The sequence below is a fragment of the Protopterus annectens genome, chromosome 2.part1, assembly GCF_019279795.1.
Source record: "Protopterus annectens isolate FY-2018-M chromosome 2.part1, PAN1.0, whole genome shotgun sequence".
In the NCBI taxonomy this organism is placed as follows: domain Eukaryota; kingdom Metazoa; phylum Chordata; order Ceratodontiformes; family Protopteridae; genus Protopterus; species Protopterus annectens.
This window is the reverse complement of record NC_056729.1, coordinates 1,565,143,011-1,565,165,628: the sequence shown is the minus strand read 5'-3', so window position 1 is coordinate 1,565,165,628 and position 22,618 is coordinate 1,565,143,011. Positions and strand designations below refer to the sequence as shown.

The 22,618-nt window shown below is 39.2% G+C and overlaps 1 protein-coding gene across 2 annotated transcripts in view; it reads right to left on the bottom strand.

The window, feature by feature from the left end:
- Positions 1-22,618, bottom strand: part of KCNAB2 (potassium voltage-gated channel subfamily A regulatory beta subunit 2) — a 1,357,533-nt gene that overhangs the window by 131,393 nt on the left and 1,203,522 nt on the right. For both annotated transcript variants that reach the window (XM_044063012.1, XM_044063011.1), the window contains one exon: positions 18,465-18,559. In XM_044063012.1, the coding sequence (XP_043918947.1) occupies positions 18,465-18,559 (95 nt within the window). The remainder of the gene's footprint in view (positions 1-18,464; positions 18,560-22,618) is intronic.

The following is a 22,618-nucleotide window of genomic DNA, read 5'->3' as shown; positions in this document are numbered from 1 at the left end:
AATACATTTGCCAGATTTAGAATCTTATATTAAAGCCTCTAATCTCAAAACAATATTAAACTGGATGGATCCAAAATATTCATCAGCTTGGAAGTCATTACATGCAACTATTTTCCTAAATGAAAATAAATTAACAAAAAATTTACAACTAAGCGAACTAAGTAACAAACTTTGGTATGTACTTTGTGTTAATATACAATATAATACTACTAAACTCCCTAATCTAAATTATTTAAATCATATATAGAATACTTTTAGAAGTTTTGTTAACAACAATATTGATATTAAACTATGGATCCAGCTTTTATTTTCCTTTAAAATTACAAAAAAAACTTTTTTAATAATATCAGTGCAGATAAGTATTTGGGAAGTGAAATAATTTATATGCTGGTATCATTGTACAATGCACTTAGTTGTCCTAGATGCACAAAATGTGATTAAAATGTTTGATTTATCAAAATTAGACCGGCTAGTTCTCAATAGCTTACTTTCATTCACTCAAGATCTATGCAGAACAAAAGAGAACTCTTATTTTAATTCCTCGCCCAAACTTATAATTCTTATGCATGAAATTCTACATGGTAAATTTAATTGGAAAAATTTAATCTCAAAACTTTATAACATCATTATTAACTATAAAACTGTTCCTAATCAGAAATGTTGGGATTTTATTACTAGAGATTGTGCGCTGTCCCTAACCTCTGAGATTAAAATTAATCTTTTACACTCCATTAAATTAACTTCTAACTTACAAATTTGGAAGACTTTCTCCTGGAAGTTTCTGCATAGAGCTTTCTATACCCCAAGTAAAATTTCTAAATTTAATCTCGCTAAGCAGGAAACATGCTGGCGATGTTCTTTAAAATGCAAGGCTGATTAGTCTCACATTTTTTATGACTGTTCTCACATTAAGAAATTTTGGGGAGATATTAATAATTTCCTTCAAGCTATCTTTACTGATTCCTTTATATTATCAAAACCTTTAATTTTTTTAATGTAAATGAATCTACTACAATGAATAACAAAAGTAAATATCTTCTTTGGACAATCCTGGCAGTAGCCAAAAAATGTATTACGAGAAGATGGAATTCACCCTCCATTCCAAGCATCCAAGACTTCATGATCCTATTGGATGAAGTAGCATCAACGGAAATAAAAGCTAAAGAATTAAGAATTTATCCCAGAAAATGGACTAATAATCCTTGCAAAAAAGTTCTATCTCTTATTAAGACATTGAATCCAAATATGTCATCTAATTAATCATACTGGAAGCAAGAATTGTTGAATAACCTTCTATATATGTTTATATTACCTGCTATTCCCTTTTCTTTTGTTCTTGAGGTGTTTGTAAATTTTGTACATAGTTTATCATAATCTGTTATTTAAATTGAACATTTTTTTCTCTATTGTTATTGGAAAATTAAATAACAAATTTTGAGTAATAAAAAAAAGATTGATCTTTGAAAGGTTATATTTCTATTTTTGGGATTTTATTATGAAACTTTCGTGTAACAGCAACAGGGTATTCATCTAAAAATCCAAATACTATAATTCTAACCTCAGGGTAATCTGTATGCAAATTATGATGGCTAAAGGCTACCACAAGAACGTAGGGCAGTGCTTATTAAGATCATCACAGATCTCTAGCCCATTCAGTGCTTATGAACCTATACATATGTGTGTGCGCATGTGTGTAGTTGCAGGTACTAATGTGGAATGTTCAGAACATTGAACATTATGTGCTGGCTTTGTCAGTGTGTGTGTGTGTGTGTGTGTGTGTGTGAGTGTGTGTGTAGATCCTGTGAAGCAAGAAGTGGGAATTTGGCCTTTCTCAGCTGTTGTACAACCCTGGATTTGGTATATATAATATACATTGTGCTGAGTGTGGGGGGTGCCCCCTGCATAAAACATAGTTATTTATTTTTTGTTAGTTTTGATATTTTGTGATTGAGGTTTTGTTTTTGGCATTCTTCCCCCAATGTTATATTTTGGCTATTATTACTCAGTAAATTAAGCAGAAGATTACTATGGCACCTAAAATGAAAACCAGGTATAATGCAAAATGTCAGACTGTGGCAGTTAAATTTATACGACCTAAAGACATTGTTTCTCTTTGGGATTTCATTATAAACTTTTATGTAATGGCATCATAGCATTCAAATGCAAGACAAACCCAAGTCTGCTATTCTAGTCACAGAGTTTACAGTCTAGCTTACCTCTGAATTTCATTTCATAGCTTTAGTTACTTGAAAGGATGTAATTGAAGCCACAGAATATTACAACTCAAAACATATTTTTGGTACATATAATTTTTACTTCCAACATAAGAATGTAGTATATATTCTCAACATTACTTCTGTCCAGCTTTTTGTGCACAGGTCAAATAGCCTCCAGGTATAAAGTAAGCAAGCATTTTACCAGACTATGAGAATAAAAGCACTCTGAAATGCTGGATTTACTAGATGTATGTAACAGCCTATACATCAGTTTTCCTTGAGGCAGCTTAAAAAACAAAGGTACTTTTAATAAGATATTTTGATACATGCAGTGTTAGTGGTGCAACAGGTAGCACACTAACATTTGGTGCTAGAAGACCAGCCAATCCCGCCATTTACAGTTAGTTTCACATAGTTCCTTTCATAAGCAGATTTTATTACTTGTAATATTTTTTGCTTACATTATATGCTTGCAAAATTCCCCATAATGATTTATATTGAATATTATCACTGGCTTTACTTATATCCTCTATCATAACATTTGCTTCTACATTTTTATTTATGATACTATCAATTATTTCTCTCATTACCAATAATAACTCTGGACTTCCTTTTCCTTTTCTTCCAAATACAAAAATGGATAGAATATATGCCCAAAATGTAACGTTTTTGTTATTATTCTCATAAAAATTTTATAATCCGTATTATTCAATGTTATTGGTCTTCAAACTTTTATCTCCTCTTTATTTCCTTTTTTAAATATAAATGTTATAACTCATGTATATATATATTCTTTCTCTTTAGTTCCATTTTCTAACCATTCATTCATAAGTTCTATAAAAATGATTTTTTTGCCATTACCTCATTTCTGTATACCATATTCAATTTCATCCAGTCCTGTTGCAGAATTCATGTTAATATCTTTTAGAATTTCATTCAATTTTTCATAAATATTTTTGTTCTAAATACTCATTAACTTCGTTATTTAATATTTCACCTTTATAAATGTGTTCTATGTTTTCTTTTTTAACAAATAATTTTAATACATATTCTTTAATTATTTCGCATATTCCATCTTGCTGTTTTATTTGCTTATCTTCCTTATTTTTTAATTCTCTTATTATTTTTTCTTATTTTATTATTTTACTCAAATATGGTGCTAACTCTTCTTTCTGTCCTTGTATACAATATTTTTCTTTATATAACAAGTTGCTAATTTGAATGTGATTCTTTTTAAATAGTTTTTCATAAAAGGAATTTTTCTTCTCTAATAAATCTCTGAATGTTTCTTGACTTAATATCTTGTATCTCTCCTTTTCATTTCTTTTTTCATCCTTACACATGCTAAAAACACTTTTTTATATTTCTCTTTAAAATTAAGCAACCAAACAGTCCAATTCACATAAAACTCTCGCATAGTCATATGATTCTCCATAATTCCATAAGTTCTTTTTTCTCTTCTAAATCTAATTCCTTTTCATTAATTTTCTTTATTTCTTTTCCTATTCTTATACAGTCTTCATTTTTCCTGCACTTTAACCCATATAGCCACATGATCTGAAATTCCAGCGTACTTACTTCCTTTTAACTTTTAAACTATCAGATATTAAAAAATAATCAATTTCTGTCCTAATTTCATTCATTTTGTAGGTCCAGTTATTATTGTCCCATACAAGTAACTTTCCACTTCTCATAATTTCTTTAACCATTTTAATGTCAAAATTGCTTCTATTTTTTTCTTAAATTACAATTAAATTCACCCACCACTATAATGTCCATATTTATACAAAAATATTCAAGAACATTTTTAGACATCATTTCTTGCTGTTTTTTTGTTACATATGCATGTAAAACTATAATTCTATACACACATTTTTCCATCTTAAGTCTATTACCCATAATTCTTCCCAGTTCCACTACATTATATCTAATATTTTAATGCTTTCATGACATAATATATATATGCAAGAACACGTTTCTTTCCTCATGCTCTAAATTACTGAACCATTCCGAAGCTTTTCAGTTTATGTTCTTTCTTTCTCTGTTAATATTCTGATATCTTCTAAAACAATATGTGCATCTACTGCAGCACACCATTGTAGTACACCTATTCTTCTCTTAAGATTTCTCATACTGTTCACATTAAAAGCTAATATTTTCAGCTTTTAAGAACAGTTAGTATGATAAAATGTTTATCCCTTTCCTTTCTTATTTTCTCTAAGCATTATATTTTGAATTTTCTTTTCCTTTCTTCAACTCTTTTCCCTATCAAATTCTTTTTATTTCTTACTGTCCGCCAGTTAGCTTCTTCCTGACTTGTCTCCTCTGTTTCTTTTTCCTTATTATCTTTAACTTCATTTATAACCTCTATCAGTCACATCATTTTGTATATTTTCTTGTATAACACATTTTTCTATCTCTTTCTCCTGTATAACTTCATTTTCATTTTCTTGCATATTCATTTTGCATTCTGGCCATGAATGACCAGTACTGCCACATTTTTTAACTTTAATGCACAGTTTTTTGCATTATGCCCCGTTTCACCACATAAATAACATCTTTTTATCATATTCAATGATTAAATGATAATTTTTTCCACAAAAATAACAAGTCTTTGGTTGAATCCTGTATTTCACAAAACCTCTATTACCTTGAACATTAATAATACTAGGTACATGCATAACATTATCATTTTCAGCATTACTCCACATTCCCATCCCCCAATCCATAGTCCTCTTTCATCATATATTTTTGTAGTGTCCATTACTTCTTTACTACTTCTTCTTTCAGCTGCTCCTGTTAGGGGTCGCCACAGCAGATCAACTGTTTCCATTTCTTCCTGTCCTCTGCATCTTGCTCTGTCAAACCAACCACCTGCATGTCCTCTCTCACCACATCCATAAACCTTATCTTAGGCCTCCCTCTTTTCCTGTTACCTGGCAGCTTCACCCTTAGCATTGTTTTCCCAATATACTCTGCATCCCTCCTCAGCACATGTCCAAACCAATGTAATCTTGCCTCTCTGGCTTTGTCTCCAAACCTTCCAACCTGGGCTGACCCTCTAATATACTTATTCCTAATCCTGTCCATCCTCATCACACCCAGTGCAAATCTTAACATCTTCAACTCTGCCACATCAAGCTCTGACTCCTGCCTTTTTGTCAGTGCCACTGTCTCCAACCCATATAACATAGCTGGTCTCACTACTCTCTTGTAGACCTTCCCTTTCACTCTTACTGGTACTCATCTGTCACAAATCACTCCTGACACTCTTCTCCACACACTCCATCCTGCCTGTACTCTCTTCTTCACCTCTCTTCCACATTCACCATTACTCTGTTGACCCCAAGTACTTAAACTCATCCACCTTCCCCACCTCTACTCCCTGCATCCTCACCATTCCTCTATCCTCCCTTTCATTCACACACATATATTCTGTCTTAGTCCTGCTGACCTTCATTCCTCTTCTCTCTAGGGCATATCTCCACCTCTCCAGGGTCGTCTCCACCTGTTCCCTACTCTCACTACAGATCACAATGTCATCTGCAAACATCATAGTCCAAGGGGACTCCTGACTGATCTCGTCTGTCAACCTGTTCATCACCATTGCAAATAAGAAAGGGCTCAGAGCTAATCCTTGATATAATCCCACCTCCACCTTAAACGCATCCGTCACTTCCACCGCAGACCTCACCGCTGTCACACTACCCTCGTACATATCCTGTATCACTCTTACATAATTCTCTGACACTCCTGACTTCCTCATACAATACCACAACTCCTCTCTAGGCACCCTGTCATATGCTTTCTCTAAATCCACAAAGACACAAAGCAACTCCTTCTGACCTTCTCTGTACTTCTCCATCAACACTCTCAGAGCAAATATCGCATCTGCAGTGCTCTTTCCTGGCATGAAATCATACTGCTGATCACTAATCATCACCTCCCTTCTTAACCTAGCTTCCACTACTCTTTCCCATAGCTTCATGCTGTGACTGATCAGTTTAATCCCTCTGTAGTTACTACAGCTCTGCACATCACCCTTATTCTTAAACAAAATCGGTACCAAAACACTTTTTCTCCGTTCCTCAGGCATCCTCTCACTTTCCAAGATTTCATTAAACAATCTAGTTAAAAATTCCACTGCCATTTTACCTAAACACCTCCATGCTTCCACAGGTATGTCATCCGGACCAACGGCCTTTCCGTTCTTCATCCTCTTCATAGCTATCCTTACTTCCTTCCTTGCTAATCCACTGCATGTCATGATTCACTATCCGCACATCATCCAACCTTCTCTCCCTCTCATTCTCTTCATTCATCAACCCCTCAAAGTACTCTTTCCATCTGCTCAACACACTCTCCTTGCTTGTGAGTACATTTCCCTCATTATCCTTTATCACCCTTACCTGCTGCACATCTTTACTAGCTCGGTCCCTCTGTCTAGCCAATTGGTACAGGTCCTTTTCTCCCTCCTTAGTGTTCAACCTTTTATACAACTCTTCATACACCTTATCCTTAGCCTTCTCCACCTCTCTCTTTGCCATGCACCTCATCTCCTTATACTCTTGTCTACTTTCTTCATCTCTTTGACAATCCCACTTCTTCTTCGCCAACCTCTTTCTCTGTATACTCTCCTGTACTTCTTCATTCCACCACCAGGTCTTCTTGTCCTCCTTCCTCTTTCCAGATGTCACACCAAGCACCTTTCTAGCCATCTCCCTTACTAGCTCTGCTGTAGTTACCCAGCTATTCGGTAACTCTTCACTGCCACACAGTGCCTGTTTTAACTCTTCCCTGAACATCACCTCACAATTACCCTTTTTCAAGTTCCACCATTTGATCCTTGGTGCTGCCCTCACACTCATCCTCCTCTTCTTGATCACCAATGTCATCCTACAAACTACCATCCTATGCTGCCTAACTACACTTTCCCCTGCCACCACTTTACAGTCTCCAATCTCCTTCAGACTGGCCCTTCTAAATAAGATATAATCCACCTGTGTGCATCTTCCTCCACTTTTGTATGTCACCCTATGCTCCTCCCTCTTGTTAAAATACATATTCATCACAGCCATGTCCATCCTTTTCACAAAATCCACTACCATCTGACCTTCTGCATTCCTTTGCTTAACACCATACCTACCCATCACTTTCTCATCCCCTCTGTTCCCTTCACCAACATGCCCACTGAAATCTGCTCCAATCACCAGTCTCTCACCCTTGTGTACAGTCATCACCACTTCACCTAACTCACTCCAAAATGTTTCTTTCTCATCCATCGCACACACAACTTGTGGAGCATATGCACTAACAACATTCATCATTACACCATCAGTTTCCAGCTTCATAAACATCACTCTATCCGACACTCTTTTCACCTCCACAACACTCTTAGTATACTGTTCCTTCAGGATAATGCCTACACAATTTCTCCTTCCATCCACACCACGATAAAATAATTTGAAACTGCCTCCAATACACCTAGCCTTGCTCCCCTTCCATCTGGTCTCTTGCACACATAATATACCAACCTTCCTTTGGGTCATCATATCAGCTAGCTCTCTCCCTATACCAGTCATACTGCCAACATTCAAAGTTCCGACACTCACTATCACAGTCCTAGCCTTCACCTGCCTTCGGGCATGTCTTCTCCCTCTTCTTCTCCTTCGGCCAACAGTAGCTCAATTTCCGCCAGCACCTTTATAAGCTGTATGTATGTCGAGCTTGTGCTCTTTAAGAAGGATAAAGCCAGCATAAACAACTCCGAAATTACATCTTTCAGCTATAATATTATCTGTAATAACCGTATAAAGAGAAAAGGTGGTGGTACTGCTTTAATACTTCCCAACAACTACCACATTTCCCCTTACAACAAACCAATACCAAAATTCACTTCAGCAGAGTGTCTTATAACTTTCCTGAAATTAAACAATTATCAACAAATATGTGTTACTGTTCTTTACATCCTGGCAACAATACAGCTATACTGGAATATATCCTACACTGGATATCCATAACAATTCCACAAGAAACACTACTAAGTGATGTGAATGTCAATTGGGAAGACAAAAACTCTTAACTCCCCTACATCTAGCATGACCTTATTTGGTTTCACACAACTAACTAATAACCCCACACATTACAGTAACACTTCAAATTCCCTATTACACTAGATTCTAGTATCAGACTCTAGCAAATGCACCACCTCAAGTGCAATGTCTGACTGTCTCAGTGAATCACTGACAGTGATCATCTCCCAATGCATACAACCATATATCTCACAGATCCACTTAAACAGCATGTTTATAAAACAACACACAACCTTTCCAAGTTTAACTCAGAAATGTAAATTAATAACCTATCATCTATTAACTGGAACTTTCTAAAAATCTTCCCGTTATATGATGAGGTAAATGAATTCAATACAACTTTCCTGAATATCCTAAATAGCACTGTACTTACTAGAAGGAACAGATTAAAAACGACTGTACATCGTTTTGTCGATCGCACTTGTGCGATTTACATTTGTGCGAAAAGTGCTGTTTCGCACAGCGAAAAAACGAATGCCACAATGTCGAACCTTACAACAGCAAATGCAATACAGCATTCGCTGTTGTAAGGTTCAACATTGTGATGCTGTTCACACTATAGTGGGGATCGGGAAATGTACCCTTTCCCTCACTATAGTGTGATCCCAGAGTTTGTATATTTAAGTAGCAGGGGGTGTGGGGTGCAGGGGGACTTGCCCCCCTGCAAACACTGTTTTTGCTGTGCAAGTCTCAGTAATACTGCTCCCGGAAGTGTGGTGAATGTTCGAATTATGCTGAATTCGAACATTCACCACTAGGAGTTCGACTTTATTTGTGTTCAATATTAGAAATGTTATGATTTTGTTTCAAATTAGTAGCAATTCACCATTGTTTAATTCGGCGAAATAACAGTAAACCACTAAAAACAAATAATGCAATTTGCTATCCATAAACAGTAGAATGCTAATGCAGAATAGAGAAAAAGCATGGAAAGAATGGCAAAAATATAAACCACAATATCTTGAATGCTTCGCAATTGTACTAAAAAGCAAAGTAATGGAAAAAAAAACACACATATATATATATATATATATATATATATATATATATATATAATCTTTCAGAATAACAGTAAGCAAAACCCTAAAAAATTCTGGATAGCCGTTAAAGAAATCTTTCACCCAGGCCATAAAATCAGCCCTAACCCCTCTCACAATAACTCATCATTCAAAACTGCAATACAATCCAACTCTTATTTTACAGATAGTATAGCATCTGTAACCAAGGCTTCCCCAGCATCTAATCCTAACCTTGCCCAGCAGGCACGTATCACCACATCTAGTTTCACCATCAAACCTGTGCCCACATCCTACATAAAGCTCCTCTTAAACTCAAACCATGCTCTACTTAAGCTGATGACCTTCCAAGTGAATACCTTAAAACAGCAGCTGACAGCATTGCCTACTCTGTCTCAATCCTTATAAACAAGTCAGTCCAGGAATCCCATGTTCACTCTCTCTCTCTGGAAAAGGTCACACATTACCCCTCTGCACAAAGGAGGAAATTCAACAGACATTACTGACTAGCAATCTTATCCTCCCTCTCCAAAATTCTAAATTGCTGAACTATCTCCTACAGGAAGATCTCCTATCTCCCACACAACAAGGTTTCTGTCCTTCCCAAAGTACTAACACTACAGTTCTAACCTTTACAGATACTGTCAATGAAGCTAGAGACAATGGCAAACTAGTCTCCTCCTTATTTTTAGACTTGTCTAAAGCCTTCAACAGTTTTTCACAGCAAATGTCTACTTCAAATGTCCTCATTAGGTCTCTCTAAGCCACCCTTATATAGTTCAAAAGCAACCTATCCAATTGGTATCAGTCAGTAAAATGGCACTCCACTCTCTCTCCATACCTCCCAGTCACCACCAGTGTACCACGAGGCTCTATCCTTGGTCCCCTTCTCTTTAACATTCTCAACGACACCCTTCACACATCCACACAACAGGCCTCCCTAATACAGTACGCAGATGACTCCACGCACATCTGCACACCTGACAACGTGGCACACCTCAAAAAGATTACTCAGGAAGGTTTAACAGCAACTGAAACATGGCTTTATAAGTCACAACTCATGTTCAACCCTGAAAAAACAAACTAGTACTTTTTTTGCCAAATCCCTCTCCAATTAAAAATGTAAAAGTCCTCTCTCCTGATAATACAGCCACTAAAGTCACTTCTCATAGAAAATTATTACAGATGATAGTGAATGATAATCTTAAATTCTACCAGTGTATACAAAATTGCATAAGAGAAATTCGTCAAAAACTAGGGGTGCTTTATAGATAAAAAAACTTTCTCAGCGATGCAGCAAAAGCTACACTTGCCACTACTTATCACCTCCCCACACTTCTTTATGGTCCTTCCATTCTTATTAACCTTCAAGCATCACAAAAATCAAACCTTGAACAATGCTAAAACAAAGTTGCTCAATTTCCAGCATTAACCTTCAAGCATCACAAAAAAATCAAACCTTGAACAATGCTATAACAAAGTTGCTAAATTTCCAGCAAATACCCATTTCAGAACCCACCACTTAATAGCACTAATAAGCCTAAATTAGTTAGACTTATACAATCAACTAACATACACAACTTCTTACCACCTACATAATTTTCCAGAATCCAACTGCTTGTCCAGCACTACTGTACAAAAACTCCTGTATGTCCACAAACCTATCAAATCTGCTGGGCATTGTCTGTACTTGTACCATGTTTCTAAGACCTGGAACCCCTTATCTCTACCCATCAGGTCACTACCCTTCCTCCCATCTTTCAAAACCATTCTGAAAGACTTACTAGTCAAACGATGGCTGTGTTCTTACTCAACACCAGGATAAACGATATCCCCAGATGTGGACAAATACCTTACATCTCCTTACACTGCAGATCTTCACTCACTTCCTTACTTCTATTAAATTCTTTCCGTTGGCTTTTTCTCTAAAATATACCATAAGCCTGCTTTTCTCTCACTTTGTGTTGCAATTCCTGTTTGTATTGCACTAACTTACCTTTAATTTCTCTATAAACTGGTTAAAATTACTCTATTAAATCAGTCATATAAAAAGAAGCTATGTACTTACCATAACGTCCCACCTGTGTTGTCCATTTTCACTCTTCCTCAACTGATGGGTTTGGATCTAATCTTTGGATTCGACTCGGCCATTACTAAACCTCGCAGCAAACAAAAACTCTTGGGCTTTCCCTTACTCAAAATGCACCAATCCTAAGTTACCGCAGATCGTGTTGCTGATTGTTTTACCAGTAAAGAAATATTTAACATGCATAAATATAGGAGATGTAACATTGTATGTACTCAACACAGAATGAAACTATACCTGGAACTAAATATAAAGTAAGTTCAATGATTTCCCTCTAAGAGCTCATTTGTCCAGAAGTTTGTGAAAAGAAAGGATGGAGGTTGGTGGGCAGGAAGCTGAGGAAGAATGAAAATGGACAACACAGATGGAAAGTTATGCTAAGTATATAACTTCTTTATCTGATGTTGTTAATTTTCATTCTATCCTCAACTGATGGGACAGAGTCCCCAGCTACCTATAATCCCAGGTGGACTCTAAGGAAGGATATTCCTGAGTACAGTTGAATCAGATGATGCTCAACCCCTGGAGACCAGATCCAATTTGTAATGAGCAATAAAAGTATGGGGAGTAGCCCAAGTTGCTGCTGCACATATGTCGTCCATGGATGGTCCTAGAAAGAAAAACTCAAAGAAGTTGCCATGGACCTAGTTCAGTAAGCTCGCACCAGTTCTGGTAAGGAAATACCCAATTTGCTATACACAAATGAAATACAACCATCTGGCTAAAGTTACTTTTGTGACTGGTTTGCCCAATTTCAATTATGCAAAAGAAACAAACAACTGGACTGTTTTTCAATGCCAAAAAGTGCATTGTCATCCCCTTTGGTAAAAACTCTGTACCCATGAGCTACCACATAGGTGGTAGTCTACTTAACACCGAAAGTGTGATAAGAGACCTTGGGACACAGGTGGACAATAGTCTCTCCTTTGATAATCACATCGCCACAATAGTCAGGAAATACTTCTACGTGGCACACCTCATCACAGAAGGTTCCTCATCCAGGAAAAAAAGAGGTCATTGTTCCCCTCTACTCGTCATTCATTAGACCCATTATAGAGTACAATGCCCCTTTTGGTATGTACCTCACAAGACATCTACAACTGGAAAGGCCGCAGAAATAACTCACAAAGAGGATTACTGGCCTCAAACAGATGCCCTAAGCAGACCGTCTCAAAAAACTCCAGCTTTACTCCGTCACATATCGCCTACTCAGAGGCGATCTCTGCCTAACATACAAGCTATGTGAAACCCAGAGCAGTTGGACATGCTCCATTTAAAGAAATCCCAATCCTCCAAGCTACATGCTCTAGGGACCTAAATCTTGTCACTTCAATAAACAGAACATGCTGGAAGGATAGATTCCTGTCCCCGAGACTTCCCATACTCTCGAACAAACTACCTATCTATATCAAACAAAGCTCCTCATTAGCACTCTTCAAGAAAAATCTTTATGATTGGATGGGAAACAGGAAATTCACCTCACTTAACCTCTGTGGCTCTGCTTGACAGGAGCACAGGAAAATAATTTTCTTGGGTGGCGAAAGCCAGGGTACCTTTTTTGCTAGGCTTATATAGGCTCTAGGGCCAATAGCCTAGTACCTACCTATGATGTCTTTTGTTCTATACAGGTAAAAATGTAATTGTCTGTGAACATACAATAAATGTAACATGTATTCACCCTTGTTTGCAAAATCAGGGAAGGATATTAGAAAATTAATGCATTTATTGATTTTAGATTCTGACACCACCTTGGGAAAGGAGGAGGCATTAGTTCGCTGCATCACTCTATCCTTGTGAAACATTAAGTATGGAGGTTTTGAAGACACGGCTTGAATCTTTGAAATTCATCTAGCAAAGGTAATGGTTACTAGAAAAAGTTTTCCAGGTAAGACACTTCAGGCCACATTTAGCTGTTGGTACAAAGGGGGAATGTATTAGAGCTTGCAGCACCAGACTGAGATCCAATGGAGGAGTAGGGTCCTTAAATGGAGTTCTCAAAAGCAGAGTGCCTTGCAAGAAAGCTCTGCACAATTTGAGAGAGGCCACTGAAGAACCTTCAAATCCAGTGTAAAAATTTGATACTGCTGCTAACTGAACTTTAATGGTTGAGGAACCAGCGCCTTCTTTACAAAATAAGGCTAAAAACTCAAATATGTTATGTATCGGAGCTGAAAATGGCTCAACATGATTTTGCTGTGCCCAGTAAACAAATCTTTTCCATTTACTTATACAAAATTTTCTTGTTGTAGGTTTATGGGAAGATAAAAGAATATGTTGGAGAAGGGAAGAGAGCATCAGTTGTCTGGCTGTTAATGGAAATGGAGAAACCAGGCCATCAGCCTAAGATTTCAAATGTCGGAATGGATCATGGTCGTTGGATGAGACGGGAGATCTGGAGACAGATCCAGAATTCAAGGTTGGTGAAGTAAGTGAGGCCAAGGGAAGTGAAACCAAATCTGTCGAGGCCAGTGTAGTGCAATCAGGATGACTTTTTTCTTCAATTTGACAGTTTTCTGGAGAAATTTTGGAATTAATAGTATTGGTGTGTAGGCATAAAGTAGACTAGGAGACAATCGAAAAGTAGAGTATCCCTTGGTGATTGTCCCTCTGGGGGGATTAGGGCAAAATACCTGCTGCATTTGCAGTTTAGGGAGAAGCAAAAAAATTGCAGCAAGGCTGGCCCCATTGATGAAAAATAATTTCTGTCATGTTCTTGTTGAGAGACCACTCGTGAGATAAAAGAATGCTCCTTAGCGGTTTGTCTGCTATCACAGTGGACTTCCCCAGAATGTGTGTTGCTATGAGAAAGCGGCTGGATGAGATTGCCCATTGCTACTCTCTGAACACTTTTCCACCAAAGGGGTATGACTGGTCCCTCTGTGTCTGTTGATGTACCAAACTACTGACATACTGTCCATTTCAACTGCAACTGTCCTTGAAGGGAGAGCATCTTGCAAGGCCTGCAATGCTAAAAGCACTGCTCTCATCTCTAGGACACTGATATGCAAGTTGGCCTCTTCAGAGGACCAAATGCCTTGGACTGTTTACCCCAGAAAATGCTCCACCTCTCCCCAACTAGGAAGCATCCATGGTCTTGGGCTGAGAGGGAATGAACAGATGGCCTTGTAGAACCTTATCTGACTGAATCCAGCACCTAAGATCTCTCTTGCATGTCTGAGTGATTCGTATCGCAGTTGAAATGGGTTGGTGAAGTATTGACCATTGTGTTGCTAGTATCCATTGGAGAATCCTCATGTAAAATCTGACTAAAGGTACTAGTGTCACTGCTGCTGACATTGATCCTAGAGCTTGAAGGACCAATCCGGCTGAAATCTTAGTACTGCAGATTATTTTTTCTGACCTGTGATCTTATAGTTTGAATCCTTGAGGTAGGCAGTGAAGCTATCACTGACTTTGTTTTGAAAAGTGCTCATACAAATTCCAAATTTTGAGTTGGGTCCAGTTGAGACTTGTCATAGTTTATGGTTATTCCCAGATGAGAACAAGTCTGGAGAACCCTGATCTCTTGCCTTTATCAATTGATGCCTGGTTGGGGTGGTAATAAGCCAGTTGTCTTCATATGGAAACACCCGGAATCCCTGCAGTCTCAAGTGAGCTACTACTACTGCCATACATTTGGTGAACACCCTAAAGGCTATGGTGAAACCAAAGGGCAAAACTCTGAACTGGTAATGACTGTCTCCCGGCCAGAAGCACAAACACCTTCTGGATCCAGTATGCATCCTGAAGGTCTGTTGAGCACACCCAGTTGTCAGTGACCAAACTAAACATGGTCTGCCGAACTGATTTGCTCCAGTTGCTGAGATCCAAAAATGGTCTGCAGTCCCCTATTTTCTTTGGCATTAAAAAGAACACTGAGTAAGTTCCGGACTCTATCTGGTCTGGTGGGACCTCTTGGATGACTCTTTTTAAATTTTTCTAGTAGCTTTTATATCTGAATTGCTGCTACTTCCCCCTGACTGGTTGGAACATTGGGGATTTCCCTTGCGAGTGGAGGTGGAAGGGACAAGGGTATTACATAACCTCTGGAAATAATCCTCTGCATCCAAGTATCTGTTGTTATGTCTAGCCAGACTCTCTGGTGCAGGGATAATGGACCCCCAATTGCCTCCAGAGGTAGGCAATCTGGCCTCCTTTCAGGGGCACTGGTAGGGTCTGTCCAAGAAAGAATCTCTGGACCCCTGTTTTTTCTGGTCTCCTCTGCCACAGGGGTGTCGTCGACCACTGGAGTTCCCCCCTTCCCCTGGGGGCAGTTCTTCCACCTGTGTCCTGGAAAGGACCATGGGACATCCTAAACCACATCTTTTGACCACCTCATTGATTCCTTGAAAATGATCTCTGAGGGGTTCAAAAAATGTGCACCCACTGCAGGGTATCCAGCTGAGAAGTCACAGATGGTTAGTCCTCTTTAGAAACGAATCCTGAGGGGGTAATTCGCAGTCTCTTAATCAAATCCCTCTGTAACCTTGTAAAATGTGCCAAATAATTCAGCGAGCTTAAGGCAAAGGTCACTGAAGCATAGACATGCTTCCCAAACCTGTCCACCACTCTAGACACTCTGTTAGGGGGATGAACAGTGGGACTCTCTTCAGCAAATTCCATTTTGGTGGCCGCAGCCACGACTATGGCATCAAAGGGCACCCCTTTACCATAAAAAATCCTTATCTGACAGTGGTGCCATAATCTTGCCCAGTCTCCTGGGTATGGGTTCAACTGTGTCAGGTTCCTTTCACACCCGCTGAGAGACCAAATCAATAAACTCGTGGGTGGGCAGAGTAACCCAGGAGGTACATGGGCCAGTACTGAAAGCCTCCAGGAATACTGATTCCTCAGATGAAGGGCTGCTGGACGTCCAACCACCTGTTTTAGGATCTCAAGGATGCCTCCAAATGAGACATCTTCAGGTAGCCATGGGGACCTTTCACCTTCATCAAAGTCCATATCTTCCATGACTGACTCTTGAGGAGAGTGGGACCTCTGCAGTGGGATGCTCCGGGGAGGCATCAGAAGAAACCGTAATACCCTGCTGGGAAGCCTTGGGGTGTTGGACTAGATATCCCTGTGGTAAACAGTGATGAAGCTCCAAGCACAGAGACATCAAGGTAGAAGGTTGAAGATCCGAGGGGGCTGGATTCTTCTGTACTGCTGGGGCAGAAAACACCCTCTTCACAACCTTGAAGGTTGATTGCTCTGTAGAAAGAGAAGACCTCAGCTCCAAAAAGGCAAGCTTTTCGACTGCTGTCCTCCCCAGCTCTGAAAGCAATCTCTCCAAGGAGAAAGTCGGAGCTGAGCTATCCATTGCAGAAGCTCTAAGGTGCAGAGAAGGCTCAGACAACTTTGGAGTTGACTCCAATACCTTGTATCGGACAGGGAATCTTCAGATCCGACAGAACCGGTGCACCCAGAGTAAGCTTCGGATCCAAAGATATTGTTATCTTTGGATCTCAGCCAAATGGACCCAGAAGGCTTAGATCCAGCGACTCTGAAACAGCTGAAGGAATCAGAGGAGGAACTTGAAGTGGGGGTGTAATCGAAGGATGTACCTCCTGACCTGAAGTGGTAGGAGCCGCTAAGACATCCGTCTGACTCTGTGCTGAGAGGATCATCTGCACCACTTTTTTCCACATCTTTCTCCATCAAACTTCTGGAAGTACAAGTTGAAATAATACAGGGAGATTTGGCTCGGTGACACTCCAAAACGTGTGAAGGCATCCTTGAAGGCAGTGGCTCAATGGATGGCAAATATCTTGTCCTGGGAAGAAATATAGGGCTCAAGTCAGTTGGATCTGATATCTTTTTTGTCGGATCTGAGGTAGTCGGGGTCCAGCACCTTTTTCTTTTTCAGATCCAAGGGCAAGGAAGTTTTGGATCTTACCAGATCCAGCTTATGTCTTTCCCTAGATGGCTCCAAAACCGGGGTGGATGAGATGGATGGTTTCAGAAAGAAAGGCCTCAACTCTTTACTTTTGTGAGATTGAGCCCCAGATATTGCCTTTCCAAAAGCAGATGGTAATAAACTTTCAATATAAGTTTATTTTTACTTTCTACTAAAGCCCTTGGATTGAAACCATGGCAGACTGAACAATTTTCTTGCAGATGTAAAGACCCAAGGCAATAAACACACATATTGTGGGCACCTGACATTGGTAGTTTGTGCCCGCATTTAACACACTTTTTAAACCCAGCAGGGCCTTTTTCCGCCATAATACTAAAGACTATATAGAAAGGAAAATTTATGTAAGAACAGTTTTTTTTGTTTGTTTGTTTGGAAAGAAAAAGGGGAAGAAGAAAACTACAATCAATGGTAATAAAAGGCTACACTGAGTGTAGAATGGTAAAAAGGAAACAAAATTGCTGACAATAACAATATAGTCTGATAGACAAAGTAAAAGTACAATTACCAACTATGATAAAGAATTACAATGTCCTATGACGGCAAAGGGCATGAAGTATTAGAAATATTAGAAAATATATGAAATGAGAAGATAATAGTTATCACCTATCTGAAAAAAGCTTGAGAGCAAGGTCAACCATGTCTTTCACGGAAAGCAGCAAATGAGATCTGAGGTAACTCAGTGTTGGTGCATTATGGGTAAGGGGGTAGCTCAAGAGTTTTTGGTTGTCACGAACTTTAGTAACAGCTGAGTCGGATTGAGGATCAGTTCTGAACCCATCAGCTGAAGATACAATGGAAATTGACAACATCAGGTCATGTATCTTAACCAATTTTTGTTTCCATATTATGTCTAATTTGGTATAATTATTTAAACTGTATTTGTTTTTGTATGATTTTTAAAGCCTGTAGCATTATTCTTAAAATGTTTTGTAATACTTTGGAGTTTTTCTCTCTGGGACTCCACTGAAAATGGGCTCCTACCCAGTTGGACTTTCCCAGTAATCAAATGTCAATAAATAAATGCATACACAAATAAATAAAAAATAAATATAATCCGTATTAGTTGTGTTCAGATGCTCACATGCTGCCTTCTGATTTAAGAAAAAAATATATAAGTTTTTGGGTATATAGCATTACCTTTAGTGATGCTCTAGAATAGGGGGGTATTCCGCCATCATATTTTCCTGAAATAATTCCACAAGCTAATGGAGACCAAGTCATAGCACCAACACCTGAAAAATGAAGAGAAACATGACACCTTAAACTTCTTTTTTGCTGTACATTTTATGAAGTCAGCAACATTGCTTGGAAGTAGCGAAATGCATATGTTATGAGCAAACTTGTAAACTGAATCAATTTTAGAACTCAGATTTGCATTACACATTTAGTTTAAAACATCACAAATTCAAGCTTTGAAAAGAACACTGATGGCTAATATTGGCAAATTCCTCCAATTTTTAAGAAGTCTATAGCTACAAAGAAACACTGCAATAATAAGGCAAGTCCACTTACAAAACATAACTTCTACTGCCACTGTAAAGACATGCTGTATCAGCGTTAATAAAGTGCTCAGTCATTTTTTTGTGTAACAAGCTGGCTCTCTGTCATAAAGCTTTATGGCACTGGCTATTCCCCTGGTGACCCAAGTTTGATTAGTGGCCAGGATGGGGAAAATATGGCTGGGGAGAACTGGGAATAAATGGCAGATGCCTATCTTGGGGGTTTTGGTATAGCTGGAGAGCTGGCACAACAGCTCCACCAGCAGAAGGCTGGAATTGCAGTACCTACACCTAGGGAATTTAGGGGAGATGTACCCACCAAGAGTGTGTGCTGAAAAATGAAACTGTATTGATATCAGTGCATCAAACACTGCAACACACTTTCCAGCCAAGGGGGGAAGGGGCTGTTACAGGTATAAAGCATCTCAACATCTACCTGGCCATCTATTTTGGCCACCTAACCTGGACTGAAGCACTAAAGGCGGAGGCGTGCCCATATTCATTAAGGATATCCACACCTCCAGGCTAGTTGCTCAGCATAATGCATCCGAGATTATCCAAGTGCAATTAATTCTGGGCAAGACCACAATCCAAATTGTAGCTTGCTACAGATCCCCCACCATGCCCCAGGATTCCCACTCCTCATTTATTGATACACTGGAAAATATTAGTGTACAACCTAACACCTTAATAATGGACGATTTCAACTACCCCACCATTAACTGGGAAAACTCCTCATGTACCAACTCTTGTGCTCAACATTTTCTGGAATTCATAAATTCCAACGCCTTGGATCAACTTATCCACAGCCCCACCAGGGGCAGCAATATCCTAGACCTGGTCATTACCAGCATGGGCAACTGGTGTTCCACACCAGAGTTCAATTACTCATTGGTCAGATCTGACCACAAGCAAATCACCCTAGACATCCACATCCCACCCCCACCCCCCATTAGGGAAGCCACCATAAAAAAATTTCTCCAAAGCCAACTTCATGCTTCTTAAGACAGAAGTGGCAAACTTCACGACACCCATGCTGACGGACAATAGCGGTACGACTGCTGAATCCTATACAATTGCACTTTATAAGCACTTACATAAATGCATGGATCGTGAAATCCCTAACAGAACCAAGATGCTATCCCCCAAAAACAGATGCCAATCTGGTGCTCCCCTGCCATAAAACAAACTCTACAACAGAAGAAAGAAACTGTTGCAAAAAAGAGTAAAATCCCATGATTGGCGGAACTCCGTGGTCAGCCTCAGTAAGAAGCTGAGATCCCTCATAAAATATTCCAAAGCTAGTTATGAAAACAAAATCGCCACTGATTCTAAAGACAACCACAAAGCATTCTATACCTATGTTAAGAATCTCAATGGCAACACTCAGATCTGCTCCAAGTTACAGCACAGTGACACTAAATATACAGAACCAACGGATATTGCCAACATCCTGGCAGATAGGTTCAGTGCTAACTTTACCCCTCTCTCATTCCCTAAAGGGCCCATCTCTATACCGGAAGAATGCAAAGTTCCTGTAATCACGGCCGCACAGGTAAAAAAAAACACTCTCCAAAGCCAAGGATACAGCATCCATGGGACATGACAACATCCCAGGCTGTGTTCTACATGAACTACAGAACGAACTGGCACCCCACCTAAGTACCATGTTCAATCATAGCCTCACCTCAGGCTTTGTGCCCACTGAATGGCGCACAGCAACGGTTAGCCTGATGAGCCTTGTCTGCAAGGCTATGGAACGTATCATCATGGAACTTATAAACAATGACATTGGTAATCTCTAAACTCTGGACCCTACCCAATTCAGGTTTGTACACACATCGCCACAGTAGTCAGGAAATCCTTCTACGTGCCACACATCATCACAAAAGGTTTCTCATCCAGGAAAAAAGAGGTCATTGTTCCCCTCTACTCATCACTCATTAGACTCATTATAGAGTACAACGTCCCTTTTGGTATGTATCTCACAAGACATCTACAACAACTGGAAAGGCCATAGAAATACCTCACAAAGAGGATTACTGACCTCAAACAGATGCCCTACGCAGACCGTCTCAAAAAACTCCAACTTTACTCTGTCGCATATCGCCTACTCAGAAGCGATCTCTGCCTAACATACAAAGCTATGTCAAACCCAGAGATTCCTGTCCCAGAGACTTCCTATACTCTGGAACAAACTACCTATCTATATCAAACAAAGCTCCTCAATAGCACTCTTCAAGAAAAATCTTGATGATTGGATGGGAGATAGGAAATTCACCTCGAGGATCACTTCCTTGGCTCTGCTTGACAGGGACACAGGAAAATAATTTTCTTGGGTGGCAAAAGCCACGGTACCGTTTGGCTAGGCTTATATAGGCCCTAGGGCCAATAGCCTAGTACCTACCTATGAGCCTATGAACCTGTGGATGATAGCTAAGATCTCCATCTCTGACCTCCCTCTTCTGGTGCCCTAAACTACTGTGGGGTCAGAGAGGGATATGGACTTGATTATTGGTGGGAGGAGGAGTAAAACAGATAAAAAAAATATATATATATATATATATATATATATATATATATATATATATAAAATCATCCCTGGGAGAAAATGGTTTATTAACACTTACATAAGTATTGCTTTTGATTTTCTGTCTAAATGCAGTGTTCTAGACTACTGAATACATAGCTCTGATTTTGTAGCATATGCTTAAAAAGGTTACTCCTGATATTAACAGAAAGTACAGTCATGCAAGTCCTGCTTATACATAACAGCAGTTGCTTGAATTTCTTCAGTCGTGCAGTAGCATATGGGTAGAGTCCTGTCAAAGACACAGCACTTGGCCAGCTTGCCAAAGCTCTAACTTCCCTCCTTCTCACTCACTCTGGCTGCTACCAGGCTGCACCCTTTTTGGAGGGAAGCCTTTCAGCAGAGTGACTTAAATGTTTAGGATTTTACTGCCCTGAGAAAGAAAGGAAAACTCATACTGAGCCACCAACCATCAATCAATAATCATGATAAAAGTCAGACAACAATAACTAACAAAGGACGTTATTTTCCATCTCAACTAATTACAAAGGGGGTGGGGTGGGTGCAGCTACTGCAGCAGTGAAGAAATTCGGATGTGTACTGTTATGAGTAAGCAGAACTTATACAACTATACTATATTCTTTATTTTCACTGTTGCAGTAGCCTATGGCTAGATTCCCAAAGCTTATCCTACCTGAGGGGAGGAAGGATAAGGGTCTAAGAACCCCTGGAGAATGGGTCCTAGCAAAGCCTGTCATTGACCTAGAGAAGGAATCAAATTTATAGTGCTTTGTGAAATTATGAACAAAGGACCAAGTAGCTGTTTCTAGAACACTTCTTTAGTTCACCCCTTTCCAGTATGTCACCAAAAAGGACAAAGAGCCTGGTAGAATCTGACTTAACTTAGCATGAAACAGTTACACCAGGGTGGGAATAGCAAAGAACAATAGCAGAGGACTTCTGGATATAGTCTGTTCAAACACAGGTTGGCCTTTCTTAGTCCCAGCATAGGAAACAAACAGCAGTTTAGCCTTCCTTAAGGACTTGGATCTGTGACAGTGGTACTTCAGAGCTTCCTGAGCACATCCAATATATGTAGAATCTGTTCTCCCTTGTTTTTTGGCTCTGGGCAGAAAACGGGGAGATTGACAGCCTGATTCAAGGTAAACTCAGAAAATTGTTTAAATAAAAATGAAGGATTAGTGCATGATTTATTTATATTTGCTTACTGGGATAGTGCACTGATCGATACTGACTAATCA